Below are 12,510 nucleotides of genomic sequence, written 5' to 3' on the forward strand. Positions count from 1 at the left end.
TGGCTTAATTAAGGGACGAAAGATTTGATATATGGACACGTATATATTTTTTTCATTTCATGAACATGAATAAAATTAGGTGACTTTGGAAAAAAAAAAGGACGAAGGGTTTGATAAATAAAGATTAATGTATGTAGATAGTCAAATAGAGTATTTACTATTTAGGTTAGAGGAGGGGAGAAAGGGGGCCGGGATAGCGATGAGAACTGACCAAAATATAGATGATGGAGGCGAGAATGATAGTGCGGTAACGTCCAAGGTAGGAATCGGCGATGAATGCTCCAAAGAGGGGAAGCAGGGAGGATGCTCCCGACCATATGTTGACATTTTCGGCTGCGGCCGCCGTGCTCTGCTTCAGCGGGCCCGTAAGATACGATATCAGGTTCGCCTCAATTCCATAGAACGCCACCCTCTCTGCCACTTCCACACCTGAAGAACAATTAATTGAACTGAATCGCTAACTTTTAGGAACGAGAATTCAAGAGAGAGGAAGAAGGAGAATTCGTAGATACATACCTATGATAAAGCGAGCAGATCTCCACGAGCCAGATTTGGATCTGATGGAAGGTCGTCCCTTGTAGTCAACGGCGCCGTTCACGGTATTATCTGTGTCAGCAACCAGAGGAGCTTCCAATTCTGAGGAAACCTCCCCGGATATGGCCATCGATGGTTTGGAATGGAGGACTGAAGCTGAATAATTAATTGGTGCCGGTGTGTTGTACTCTCATCATCATCGCATACTAAAAATCGTCGAGTCACAGTTAGTATAAAAAGTGAGGAAAGTCAGACAAAGGCATAGTTGCTGGAGTAATACAGTCAAAGTTTGCTTTCCAATTCTTTTGCAAATCATGTATCATACAGTTCTTTATTTCTTATTTTTAGAAACTGGAAACGACAACTCTAAGACCAAGTAGGAGTAGGGACTAGGGAATCTAGTCGCTAACGATTTTTTTTTTTTATTTAAAAAACCAGTTATCTACAAATTAGAAAACATCACCTTTTTAAAAAGCATATTTTTACTACGTTTAAATTTGCATTGTAAAATTTAGTAAGTATAAAAGTCCCATATAAATTATTCTAAAACCTATGCACATTGGGACATAACTTTGTTTTTTCCTTTTATTTTATCCCCTTCCTTTATTATATGGTTGCTTGAAGAGTTGAAATACACCAACCACGTCCACATGATCAGCCTTACTATGAAATTGTCCCTCTCAACTTTAATAAATATCCGCAATATATGTAGGTCCATGCCTAATTATTTGGGTTAATTTTGTACTGACGGATGTCCAATGCCATACACATGTGGAAATTGGATACATGGACAATATATCCAAATTTAATCTATTTGCAATTTTCTTTTACATAAAATGTGTATCGTTTGTGCAGTGAACATACAGTTCAACCATAGAAGTTTGGGTAAGTGCTTTGAACGATTCCATTTTTATATTTGGCAACTCTTTGAAATTTTAAATTCAGAAGTGATTTTTGTATCTAAACGTAGGTTTATAGAAAGTTACAAATTTTAGCTTTTATATTTATGTTAGGGAAAACTAATTACAATTGAAAAATTAAGTAAGAAAATTATTCCTCTTCTATTAATTTGTATCATTTATTTTCTTCTGTAAAAATAATGTAAATAACTATATAATTTTTACAATAATTCTTTGTATATGTTCTTGGTTCCAATTTTTTTTTTCATCAAAATCTTTCACTAACAAGATAAATATTTTAATTTTTTTATTACTTTTAGTACTCTCTTTCATATTTTGATTTTTATGTTTTTTATTGTATTTTTTTATTTATATATAAATATTTTTTATATTACTTTTGTATTCTAATATTATTTTTTTAGTGTTGTGATGTCATATTTTTATTGTATTTTTTATTTATATATAAATATTTTTATATTATTTTTTGTATTCTGATTTTATTTTTTTAGTGTTCTGATGTCATATTTTTTTTATGATATTTTTATTATTTTTTGTTTATATAAATTTTTTTTCTATTCTTTATTGTACTATATTTATGTTGTGTATAAAATTTTTTATTTTTTTATTTAGTTTTATTCATATGAATTTTATTTACTTCTTATTGTAATTTTTTTGTTCATATGATATATGTTGTTAGTTGTAATTATTATATTCTATGTTTGTATGGAATTTTTTTGTTTCTATTGTACTTTATTTTCGTTTTTATTATATGCTAATTATAAAAATTTATAATCCAAAATGATACTAAATTTTTTTTTTTGTGACTAAAATGATACTAAATTAAAGAATAATAACAGTACTAAAATAATATAGAATATTTTCATTTTGTTTGACATTATAAGATGTATAGTACTCCTTTTAGTATTTTTACGTGTTAAAATATATTTTATCAATTTTTTATATGTTATTTTAATTTAGTAAGTAAATATTAATTTTATTATAAAATAAATTAATAAGATTTATTCAATTATCTAAAGTAAAATGATAGAATAATATAAAAAATTATTTAAATTGATGTCTCTTTTAGTAATTTTTCATTTAAAAGTGATTTTGAGTAGTATATTCCAAATAACATTTATTTTACTATAATCTATTTTGATATAAAGATTGCCAAACATAAATCACGTTAACGCAAACTTACTTTTCATTAAAATTAAATTTGCAAAATCACTTTTATACAAGGGAATGCTCCCATGAAGACACAGAAAACGTCTTTTTTTAAAGATATTTTTTTAATAATTAAAATTTAACACATATAATCACTTAAATTATATTATTTTTGTCAAAATTAGGTCAGACAAATTAATTTGACCGAAAAATAGTTAATCAAATTTTGAATCCGTCTAAATTAATATTATTTTTTCATAAAAAATTACTACAATACCTTTATTATATAAAATGACTAAAATACTCTTATTATGTATATTAATTTTGATAATTCTAAATTCTAGCCCTTTTCTTATATATTAAAAAAAACGTTTTTAACATCTTTATATAAGTGACTCCCTTTATTTTATACAAACGGGACAAGCACACACGAAGTCTCTTGTAAATCTCACTCGAGTTTGAAATGTGTTTATTCTCCCCCTCCTCTTACTGCCTTTGGCAAAAATAATAGTTGGTGGTATAGGGGATTAGGGGTTGGGTAAACCTTAGTCGCTTCAGTAGTAGAAATAATTATTCCTCCCAGCAAAACGAGAAAAAAGTAAAAAAACAATAAGTGGGTTATCCTCGAGAAATCCGTTTGTGATTATAAACGTAGGATTTTGCAAAGCAAATGAAGAGAGTAAATCCGATGACACTAAGGGCAGCAAGTAGCCAGTAGAAGTAATCAAGATGCGCCTTATTCAGATTATCAGCAAACCAACTGTCATGTCCATCGCTGCCTGTCACTCCTTCAATAACCGAAATCAGAAAGCCGCTTAGAAAGTTTCCCACACCAAAGATGCTCAAGTACAGAGCAAGACCCATGCTTCGTAGTTCATCGGGAACCTGATCATAGAAAAACTCCTGCAGACCAACCATGGTGAAAACTTCTGCAGCTCCAAGCAAGAGGTACTGGGGAATCAACCACCACATACTCATGGGAATGGTTGCATCCGGTTCATCAACAAGACCAAACTCTTGTGCTGTTTGCAGTCTTTTCATCTCAACAAGAGCCGCAAATATTACATTAAATATCGATATAAAAATCCCAATCCCAATTCTTTGTAGCTTTGTGATGCCGGAGGGTTGCCTGGTGATGGCTCTAGCTATTGGCACAAATATGCGGTCATAGATGGGACTGATGACAACAATGGCAAGTGCAATAAGCGTTTGAAGAGAAGCAGCAGGTATGTCAAAGCCCGGAAATATGGTGCGATCCAACGTAAATCCTTGCTTCGTGAAGAAGGTAGGGGCTTGAGCAAACACAATAGCGAACGGCAGAGTTGTTGCCCAAATAGGAACCAGCCTTAGTACTGCCTTTGCTTCTTCCACCTCCACGACGCTACCCGCGACATTCCCTTCTTTGATGGAACAGTCTGGTGCTAATAATGCTTTGTTGAGGAAGCTGCCAGTGTTGAAAAATTCATCAACGGAGCTATGATATTTCGTATCCAAAGAAATGAGGCTATATATGTAGTGAAATATCAGAGTAGGAAAAACAAAGATTTGTTCAAATAATGTTACTCTATGTACACAATTACACTAGGATAGATTCAGGCAGCTTCAGATGGCATGGCATATAGTCAAAACTAGAAGCAAATAAAACATTCGGATATGAGCAAGATGACGGTTCAATAACAATTTAATGCTCCAAGCCTCCAACGCTTAATGTAGAAGCAAAACTCAAGAATTTCATTGTGGTGGTAGTTGCTGCTTCAAGACTACTACTAATTTGTAATAAAATAAAGGACTACGAAATTAGCATGTTTTAATCCTTACTTGAACTGTTGGGAAATTTGAGGAGGGAGTGTTCCACTAGTTTCCTCTTGGATGGTTTCTGCTTGCCGATTTCCCGCAGCTGTAACAAAGACACGACCAATTCTGAGAAAAGGGCTCTTGCCATGGCCCTTGACGTTAAACCTGTAGGTCCATGTTCCAAGAATGAAAACAAGCAATGCAATGATCATCACCGCACAAGGGATTCCAAATCCAACGACCCAACTAAGGTTGTCCTGTATATAGTTCAAAATCCAAAGAGTTCCCATGCAACCTGCACACATTGTGAAATACCACCAGTTAAAGAACGAGCTTCTATCCTTGAGCTCCTTCGGATGCTGTTCATCAAATTGATCGGCTCCAAATGCCTGAACACAGGGCTTATGTCCACCTTGTCCAATGGCCACCAGATAAAGTGAGATAAAGAACAAGATTACTTGAGTTTCAGTTGCGCATGATCCCAGTTTCCTGCCAACTTGGCACTCCGGATTGTTGAGAGAAGGAAGCATAGCTGATATTGTTAACGATCCTAACCCATGTCATTTATGTTTGATAATTATGATAAAGATTAGCGTAAAAAGTTACATAATAACCCAAAATTGATCATTCTTTTTCAGGTTCTGACTCTCTGAAATGCCTGACGGTTACATAGCAGCAGTATAATACAGAGTGAGGAGAACCTCGAGGTAAGCTACATTTTTGGATCACTACAAATCTACAATCATCCTAAGCGCACTACTGACTGCCCTGCCCTCCCGGCCTGATGTCCACACAGCTCACGTCAGGGCCCCGAAAACTCATCAGCTCGTAACCTTCCATAGGTACGAACACATTTTGAGAAGCAATGAAAATGTATTAGATGCGACAACAAGTTAACAACACAATAGTGACATGCATGGATATATTAAAAGCTTGAAGACAGGGGCATACTACAAATTACTAAAGGTGCACTCACAGCATTTGCTAATCGCTTAATTACTTACTAATTGTGATTAGTGTATGTAGATGGAGTATTTTAGGTTAGAGGAGGGGAGAAAGGGGAATAGCGGTGAGACTGACCAAATGCAGACGAGGGAGGCGAGAATGATAGTGCGGTAGCGTCCAAGATAGGAATCGGCGACGATTGCTCCAAAGAGGGGAAGCAGGGAGGATGCTCCCGACCATATGTTTACATTTTCGGCTGCGGCCGCCGTGCTCTGCTGCAGCGGCCCTGTAAGATACGATATCAGGTTCCCCTGAATCCCATAGAATGCCACCCTCTCCTCACTTCCACACCTGAAGAACAATTAATTGAACTGAATCGGTAACTTGTAGGAACGAGAATTCAAGAGAGAGGAAGAAGGAAAATACGTAGATACACACCTATGATAAAGCGAGCAGATCTCCAAGAGCCAGATTTGGATCTGATGGAAGGTCGTCCCTTGTAGTCAACGGCGCCGTTTACGGTATCATCAGTGTCAGCAAGCAGAGGAGCTTCCAATGCTGAGGAAGCCTCCTCGGATATGGGTTTGGAATGGAGGACTGAAACGTACTGTACTCATTCATTATCAAGGCAATTAGTCACGTCGGAATAAAACATAGGAAAGTCGGACATACGCATACTTGCCGGAGTAATACAGTCAAAGTTTGCTTTCCAATTATTTTGCAAATCACGTGCACAACAATTATAGCAAACTTTCAGAACTTGCTTAAAAGGATTACTAAACTTATCACTAAGCCAATTCAAGATAGCTTAGTTTTTTATTTAAATAAATAAAAAATTAATTAATTTTCAAAAAAAATATCTATGGTCTAAAAGAAGACCCAAAATGAGCCAATTGCTATTTCAGGCCCTCTTATTACTTTGCATGTTGCGCCTGCAAAATGTTTCAAATCATCGAATTGGTTCATCATGCGTTCTAGTCCACGATGCAATAGTGCTGAAAATGTTGGAATTAATTCCAAAATTTTAAGATTCAAAACTGGGATAAAAACGCAAGTCTTAACTTACTCCCAAACCAAAGGTGATGTTATTAATTTAAAGACTAATGATTATATATATTATATAAAATTTGGCCCAGTTTGATAATTTGACTCATGTATATTTTGATAATTAATTTCGTCTGATAAAAAAATTAATAATTATTAATTATAGTTGTTTAAAATGACTAAATCACTCTTGTTTACTTAAGGAAATTGTTAATTAAATTAAAATAGTCATCTTTGAACCACTCTATCATAAATAGTATCAAATGTCTGTTGGCTTGCGGATCCAGGTTTGTCTATTAATAAAGAAGTTTTGCCCCAAGAATAAAAACGAAGGGGTAGCTGGTCATGGAAGGAATTGCAGAAATGACAACAGTATTGCAATTTGCAAGCAGCCATATTTCCAACACATGAAAACAAAACAATACAACTAGTTAGTAGGTAGTGTTTATTTGGCTAATAAATTAAGGCAATAGAAGTTCATAAAGATGCATAATAAGCAGCAAACTCTTTTCAGTACATGCACCTAAGCGGGGGCAGAGATAAGCGTGAAACGAAGGCGCGTGAGAGACAATGAGTGAGTAGAAGAGCGAATGTCCCCATCCTATCCTTTCCTTCACAAGTTGCAGTGTATAACTTTGCGGCTGTTGGACCCTACATACTGCATCCACCACCGTTCATCATGCAAATATGCTACACATTAGATGGTCCATAAATGGAAATGAAGAACATGAAGAGACCAGGCAAGATAAAGCGAAACAGTGTAGCACTCTAGCGTCCGCTTTTGCGTAACATCACCGAACACAGATCAAAACAAAAACCTAGAGTTCCTGTTTGTATTCATTCTAATCTCATTTTTATTGTAATAAAAATTTATGTTGCATGCTTAATGTGTGTGGATTTACCGATTTAGTGTTAAAAAGGGCTAAAATTAGTAGGTGCAGAATATATGTTGAAAACAAAAAGGCCACCACCCCCTTCAATTTCAATTCCGTTGCTCCAACCTCAGGAAACACCACCAACAACAACACATCGTTAACTTAAAACCTAGAATCCTTCCTTATTCATTAACTTACGAGCAACACAGCAACTCCTGAGGCCAACGTTGAGAATTGAGGCTCTGACGATGCAGCCCAGTAGTAGTGGCAGTGGCGGTGGCGGTAGCAGCGGTGGTGTTGCCAGGTTCCGTTCAACTCCAGCGAGCTGGTTAGAATCAATTTTTGTCAAGGAAGAAGTGGAAGGAGAAGGAGAAGAAGAAGCTGATCCTCCGGCGTTGAATAGCAGCAGCAGCATCCACCAGCAGGGATTCACTCAGCTTCTTTCCGGTGACACAAGCGGGGTTTTCCGCCACAATAGTTCTCCCGCCGATTTTGTATTCGACTACTCTCAACAATACGTATCCTCCAACTACGACTACGACTACGCCTACGCTTCTCCGGATAACAGCAGCGCGAATAATCCAATCCCGCAGGTTCAAATCAGTTATTACTCTTTCTTTTTGTTAGTTACTTATTTCATGCTATTAACTTGATGTCTTTTAACTTATCTCAAATATTTTGGTGATGTATTAGGAAATTAAGCAGAGAGGGGTGAAAGTGGAGAATAAGATTATGAAGGATTCTGTGCCTTGGAAAGTTCGAGCAAAGCGTGGCTGTGCTACTCATCCTAGGAGTATTGCTGAAAGGGTAAATCCAATCTTGCCATACATGTGCAGTTGCAGCATCACATTTCAAATTCTCTTTCTAAAGAAGCCTTTACTTAGAATTCGCGTTCTTGTTGCTTCTTTTTCGGACCTCATGGTGCAGGTTCGGAGGACTCGTATCAGTGATCGTATCAGGAAGCTGCAGGAACTTGTGCCAAACATGGATAAGGTTAGTGTACTTTTCATCTTAAACTACTCTTCTTGCTTAGTAATTTACTTCCACTCCTGTTAACTTCATATTTTATGCTTTTGCTACTGCCATAATTATATTGAGATTAGTCATAGGTGGAGACTAAAACTATTCTTTTGGAATGTCAAACAAAATGCATGACTTCACTTCATTTTCAAGTGAATTCTCGTGTGAAATTTATTTGGAACAATATTACTTTATGGATTTGTAATCATTTCATTTCTATTATATAATTGGAGCTATTCGAATTTACGACCAGATTTTTTCTAGTGGTATTTATTACATTAACATATGTGATTAATAATGCAGCAGAGTATGTCCGAATAGAATTTAGTAAATATTATTGTTTGTACATGAGATAATGAAATACAGAGAAGATTTCAGTCAAATAAAAGTATAAAACAGAATGACAAGTTAGTATATGAAAAAAATTGCGTGTGAACCAACTTTTTTTCAACTAACAATCTGTTAATATTTTGCAGTCCATACAATAATAAATAAAATATTTAACTCTTACTCATTTACTGATTCGATTCGATCAATTGGTAGTTAAAAAAAATTTCAAGCAAAATTGTCATTTTGGTGTACAAGAAAAGATAAGGATACTGTATAGAATGGAGTACAAAGGATTTTTTATGGGCACAAAAGGCTCTATATTTGTGTGTCAACCACTTACCTTTTTACATTCTGAAATGGTTTGCGAATTTTGGAACAAACTTTGTATGGTTTTGTAGGGGAGACACTTCCTTTCCACTCATTTTATCGAAGTTTGTTAAATGCACGAATAAACTTGCTCTGTAAGACTAGAAATTTTGTTGGAGTACTATGCTACTGAATTCTTGAAACATCAGCTCCAACTAATATACATTCCTGTTATAGGCCTCATTGTTGTTTTGTACTTGTTTTTCTCTACTCTCTGTCTCCCATTTCAGTTCTGCCGTTTGGTTAATTTTCCTTTGTTTAAATATAAACAAGAGTTCACAGGTATATAGTATTAATTTATGTTATAAAATATTATTTAGATTATTTTTCATTAGCAACAATCTTGACTCAATTTTTTTTATTTTTTTTAAAGGTGATTCATTTTATGTACTCTTTTTGTACTCATATTACAAAATTAATTGTAATTGAGTCTACATTATTACTAATGAAAAATAATCTAAATAACATGAAAGATAAGTTATATAACATAAATTTTGGACTCTTGGATTTACTTGTAGATGATACGTGGTAATCTTTGGTTATATTGATTTGGTGATGGCTTGGTTCTTGTAGCAAACTAATACTGCAGACATGTTAGATGAGGCAGTAGCTTATGTCAAGTCTCTCCAAAAGCAAATTGAGGTACATCTTATTTTATTTTTGATTAAATCTTTTGCCTTTGTGAGTAGAGTAGTGATTTTACATTGATGAACTTATAATATATATTGCAGGAACTATCGGAGCAACAACAAAGATGTAATTGTGTGGTTCAAAGGAGTAGATAGATATAAGTAGATTGCTTTGTGTTTGCATCCGCATGCAATGAGAATCAACAGATTATACATAACAGATTATACATAAGATCATGTTGAGTGGTTCTTAATTCTTTTTAAGACCTGAAAATACCTTGCAAGTTTTTTTACGTTTGACTGCCCCAACAAATTCTTTGATGAATTAACTTCAGTAGAGAAGTCCCTTTGTAGTTTTGCGTCATTTGCATATTTTCATCCGACCAAATTTGTGACACTTGCTTAACCATCAGAGGCGAATGAATCCTAAAAGCAGCATATAATTTATTTATTTACCATTTAATTAATTTCAAACAAATAGATGTAGGAACAGTGACGAAAGCAAACCAAATGCGTCACTTCCGAGTTCCGACCAAAGATTGAAGGTAATGTAACCGTTCCTTTATTTAAAGCATGATCCATACTGTGAAAACTCATTGATATAAGCATAACACATTAATCATGAGGAAAAAAACACTATATTATAACGTACTTCGTAAACATAAACATACTAATAAACTATGAACTATGAAAGATATAAATCTACGGATTGACTACACTAGTCATCACAAACATAAAACACACATTTACAAACACGTATCTTCACAAGAAACATTACTGCTAAATTTTTTTTAGCTCAACATGGGCCGTGATGAACACGCTGACCCAAATAGATGAGATGCCAAGTAAGAAACATGAGAGTGAGGATGTTTAAGATGGAGGAGTATGAATTCAACTTCTTCAGCTTCTCATTAAGCTTGAAAATTTTCGATCTGAATGCATCTTGCTCTGCACCTCGTGTGGGTGTTGCTGCTCCTGAGGCCGAGGCTGGGGTGGTGGCGCTATTTGTGCCGGTTTCATTAGGATCAGCAGTACTGTGCTGATGTTGATGCTCTTCTGTTCTGCTATGTTCACCAGTCATATCCTCTCTTCCCCTTCCTTCTTCTTTCTCCAGTTTCATCCTTTCGAACATCAGCTAATCATTAAAAAGAAAAATTGAATCAATATCATATTTTAAAAAGCTTCCCTGATACCATTATATCCTGATACCAGTATAATCTCAACGAGGTAAATCTTGATATGTGTACGAAAAATAAGCAGACACATGATTCCACATTCTCTTTATGATTACTTCAACACCATATAAACCTTAACTTGTTTGTGTATTTAAAATGTTTTTAACAGCTTTCAATACCAAAATACGAAGGTGGAAAACATTGATGCTGAAGTGCTCATATGAAATCATTAATTGTCATTAATATTTCCAAGAAAGAGAATTGGTTTTAACTGTCAGCAGAGACTAGTCTGTAATCTAAGTGAAGGAAGAAGTAACGGTTATATACCTTAGTAGCGCGAGGTTCCAAGTAAACAGAATTGGCAAAAACAGTGAAAAGTGCAGCAATAAGGTTATAAGCTTGAAATATCTCAGCTTTACGAGAGAGCGCCTTGGTCCTATGGCCAAAGACATGGCCCACCAAAGCCATCCCAGTACTATAAGCCATAGCTTTGAAATATACAGGGTATATCTTACTTTGTACCACCGCAAATTGTTGTCTCGGCATAACCCTCGACAGCACATAGCTTGAGAAGAAAGTAACCCAAACACACAGTCCATAAGCAGTTGCAAACCCCATCAAATTTGCCACACCCATTAATGAATCCAAATAGTCCATGGATCCCAAATATTCAGCAGCAACTCGCCTCATGGCTACCCGAACCCCCAAAAGCATATCATTTCCTTCCGTGACGTTCATAACCACATCATTCCTGAGGGTTTGCCCTTGTTCTTTTGCCTTCTCCACAGCTTCTTTTGTATACTCCTTTGCATCATGAGCTTTATCGTAAACGGTTTCTTTGGCCTTCTCAACTACACCACGCGCCGCCTCTTTCTTCCTTGCCAACGACTCTCTCTCTAGGTCTATAACGTCATGGGCTTTGTCTTTGGCTTTATCCACGGCACTGGCTATCTTATGCTTGCACTTTCCGTAGGCATCACAAATGAGGTCCTTGGAAGCGTGGAGGAAGGCGGCATCATGTGCTTGGGAGGATAATCCTTGTCCCACGTTAGGGAGAACGGATGCCGCCTCCTTCATCTTCTCCTTGGCGGTGTTGAGAAGAACACCACCGGGGTCGGATTCTGCGTGCTGCTCCGGTGAAATGGAGATTTTGGTGTTCTGATGACCATCTCCATCAAATTCAACAACGACAACCCGATGGCCTTCTTTGACAATGGTGCTTTCCGCTTGCTTTTGATCTGCGGACGGCGTGGGAGAGAACAGGCCTGCTCCTGCAAGAGAAGTCAAAAACAGACTCAACGCTAATACGTTCATCATTGTTACTATTGGAAATGAAAAATGGACTTTGAAGGTTGAACGATGTGATGGGATTGTTGTATATACGATGTCGCAGATTGGAGATTTGTTTCGGTTTTTGGAATATGCAGAAGTCGGTGGTTTGCAACACTCCAATGTAACTGACACGTTGTATGGAGGAATAGAATCAGGTGGCAACACGTGTTATAGCTCTACCTGAAGTGGCCACGTAACCCTTACCGTGTCGAGATCAAAGGGGTCTGTTTGCTGGATGAGTGTGAGTGCGCTACCATAACATTCCACTGTTTTCTTAGTGAATCGATCTCTTAACTCTTGTCTTATATTTTTACTAGAGGGTTGAATAATCCATTTTTAAACGAATTAAATAAACATATTTTATTTAAAAAAATTATTTTTTTACTAAAAAAAATCCAAA

The 12,510-nt window shown here is 35.9% G+C and overlaps 4 protein-coding genes across 5 annotated transcripts in view; 1 reads left to right on the forward strand and 3 right to left on the reverse strand.

Annotated features, from left to right (window-relative positions):
- The window catches only part of LOC107629763 (protein NRT1/ PTR FAMILY 5.10), a 6,607-nt gene extending 5,652 nt beyond the window's left edge, over nt 1-955 (reverse strand). The window contains exons 1-2 of the mRNA XM_016332646.2: nt 517-955; nt 212-429 (exon numbers count right to left, since the gene is read on the reverse strand). Coding sequence (XP_016188132.1) covers nt 212-429; nt 517-664 — 366 coding nt within the window. The 5' untranslated portion in view covers nt 665-955. The remainder of the gene's footprint in view (nt 1-211; nt 430-516) is intronic.
- Nucleotides 3,065-6,118, reverse strand: LOC107629764 (protein NRT1/ PTR FAMILY 5.10-like). Its single transcript, XM_016332647.2, has 4 exons — nt 5,778-6,118; nt 5,475-5,690; nt 4,419-5,227; nt 3,065-4,044 (listed from the first exon to the last, which is right to left on the reverse strand). Exons 3-4 carry the CDS (start codon nt 4,922-4,924, stop codon nt 3,219-3,221), a joined length of 1,332 nt encoding a protein of 443 aa, XP_016188133.1. The 5' UTR covers nt 4,925-5,227; nt 5,475-5,690; nt 5,778-6,118; the 3' UTR covers nt 3,065-3,218.
- LOC107634207 (transcription factor bHLH81) lies at nt 6,582-10,031 on the forward strand. The gene is made up of 5 exons (XM_016337778.2): nt 6,582-7,851; nt 7,952-8,065; nt 8,186-8,251; nt 9,548-9,616; nt 9,706-10,031. The coding sequence occupies exons 1-5, from the start codon at nt 7,507-7,509 to the stop codon at nt 9,757-9,759; spliced, it is 648 nt and encodes a 215-aa protein (XP_016193264.2). The 5' UTR covers nt 6,582-7,506; the 3' UTR covers nt 9,760-10,031.
- Nucleotides 10,147-12,166, reverse strand: LOC107629765. Of its 2 annotated transcripts, none has more exons than XM_021118259.1 (2): nt 11,208-12,166; nt 10,147-10,738 (listed from the first exon to the last, which is right to left on the reverse strand). In XM_021118259.1, exons 1-2 carry the CDS (start codon nt 12,093-12,095, stop codon nt 10,400-10,402), a joined length of 1,227 nt encoding a protein of 408 aa, XP_020973918.1. In that variant the 5' UTR covers nt 12,096-12,166; the 3' UTR covers nt 10,147-10,399. The 2 variants fall into 2 exon arrangements, with proteins under 2 accessions (XP_020973918.1, XP_016188134.1); XM_016332648.2 differs by having other exon boundaries at nt 11,106-12,158.

This window comes from Arachis ipaensis, chromosome B03 (assembly GCF_000816755.2).
Source record: "Arachis ipaensis cultivar K30076 chromosome B03, Araip1.1, whole genome shotgun sequence".
Taxonomy (NCBI): domain Eukaryota; kingdom Viridiplantae; phylum Streptophyta; class Magnoliopsida; order Fabales; family Fabaceae; genus Arachis; species Arachis ipaensis.

What these genes read in the sequence shown, in the direction of transcription:
- LOC107634207 (XM_016337778.2), top strand. Translation starts at nt 7,507, where the DNA reads ATGCAGCCCAGTAGTAGTGGCAGTGGCGGTGGCGGTAGCAGCGGTGGT. An exon ending in TTGTGCCAAACATGGATAAG is followed by an intron (nt 8,252 to 9,547) that starts GTTAGTGTACTT and finishes TGGTTCTTGTAG; the next exon opens with CAAACTAATACTGCAGACAT. An exon ending in CTCTCCAAAAGCAAATTGAG is followed by an intron (nt 9,617 to 9,705) that starts GTACATCTTATT and finishes TATATATTGCAG; the next exon opens with GAACTATCGGAGCAACAACA.
- LOC107629765 (XM_016332648.2), bottom strand. Translation starts at nt 12,095, where the DNA reads ATGATGAACGTATTAGCGTTGAGTCTGTTTTTGACTTCTCTTGCAGGA. An exon ending in TGGAACCTCGCGCTACTAAG is followed by an intron (nt 10,739 to 11,105) that starts GTATATAACCGT and finishes TTTAATGATTAG; the next exon opens with CTGATGTTCGAAAGGATGAA.
- LOC107629764 (XM_016332647.2), bottom strand. Translation starts at nt 4,924, where the DNA reads ATGCTTCCTTCTCTCAACAATCCGGAGTGCCAAGTTGGCAGGAAACTG. An exon ending in CAAATTTCCCAACAGTTCAA is followed by an intron (nt 4,045 to 4,418) that starts GTAAGGATTAAA and finishes CAACACTGGCAG; the next exon opens with CTTCCTCAACAAAGCATTAT.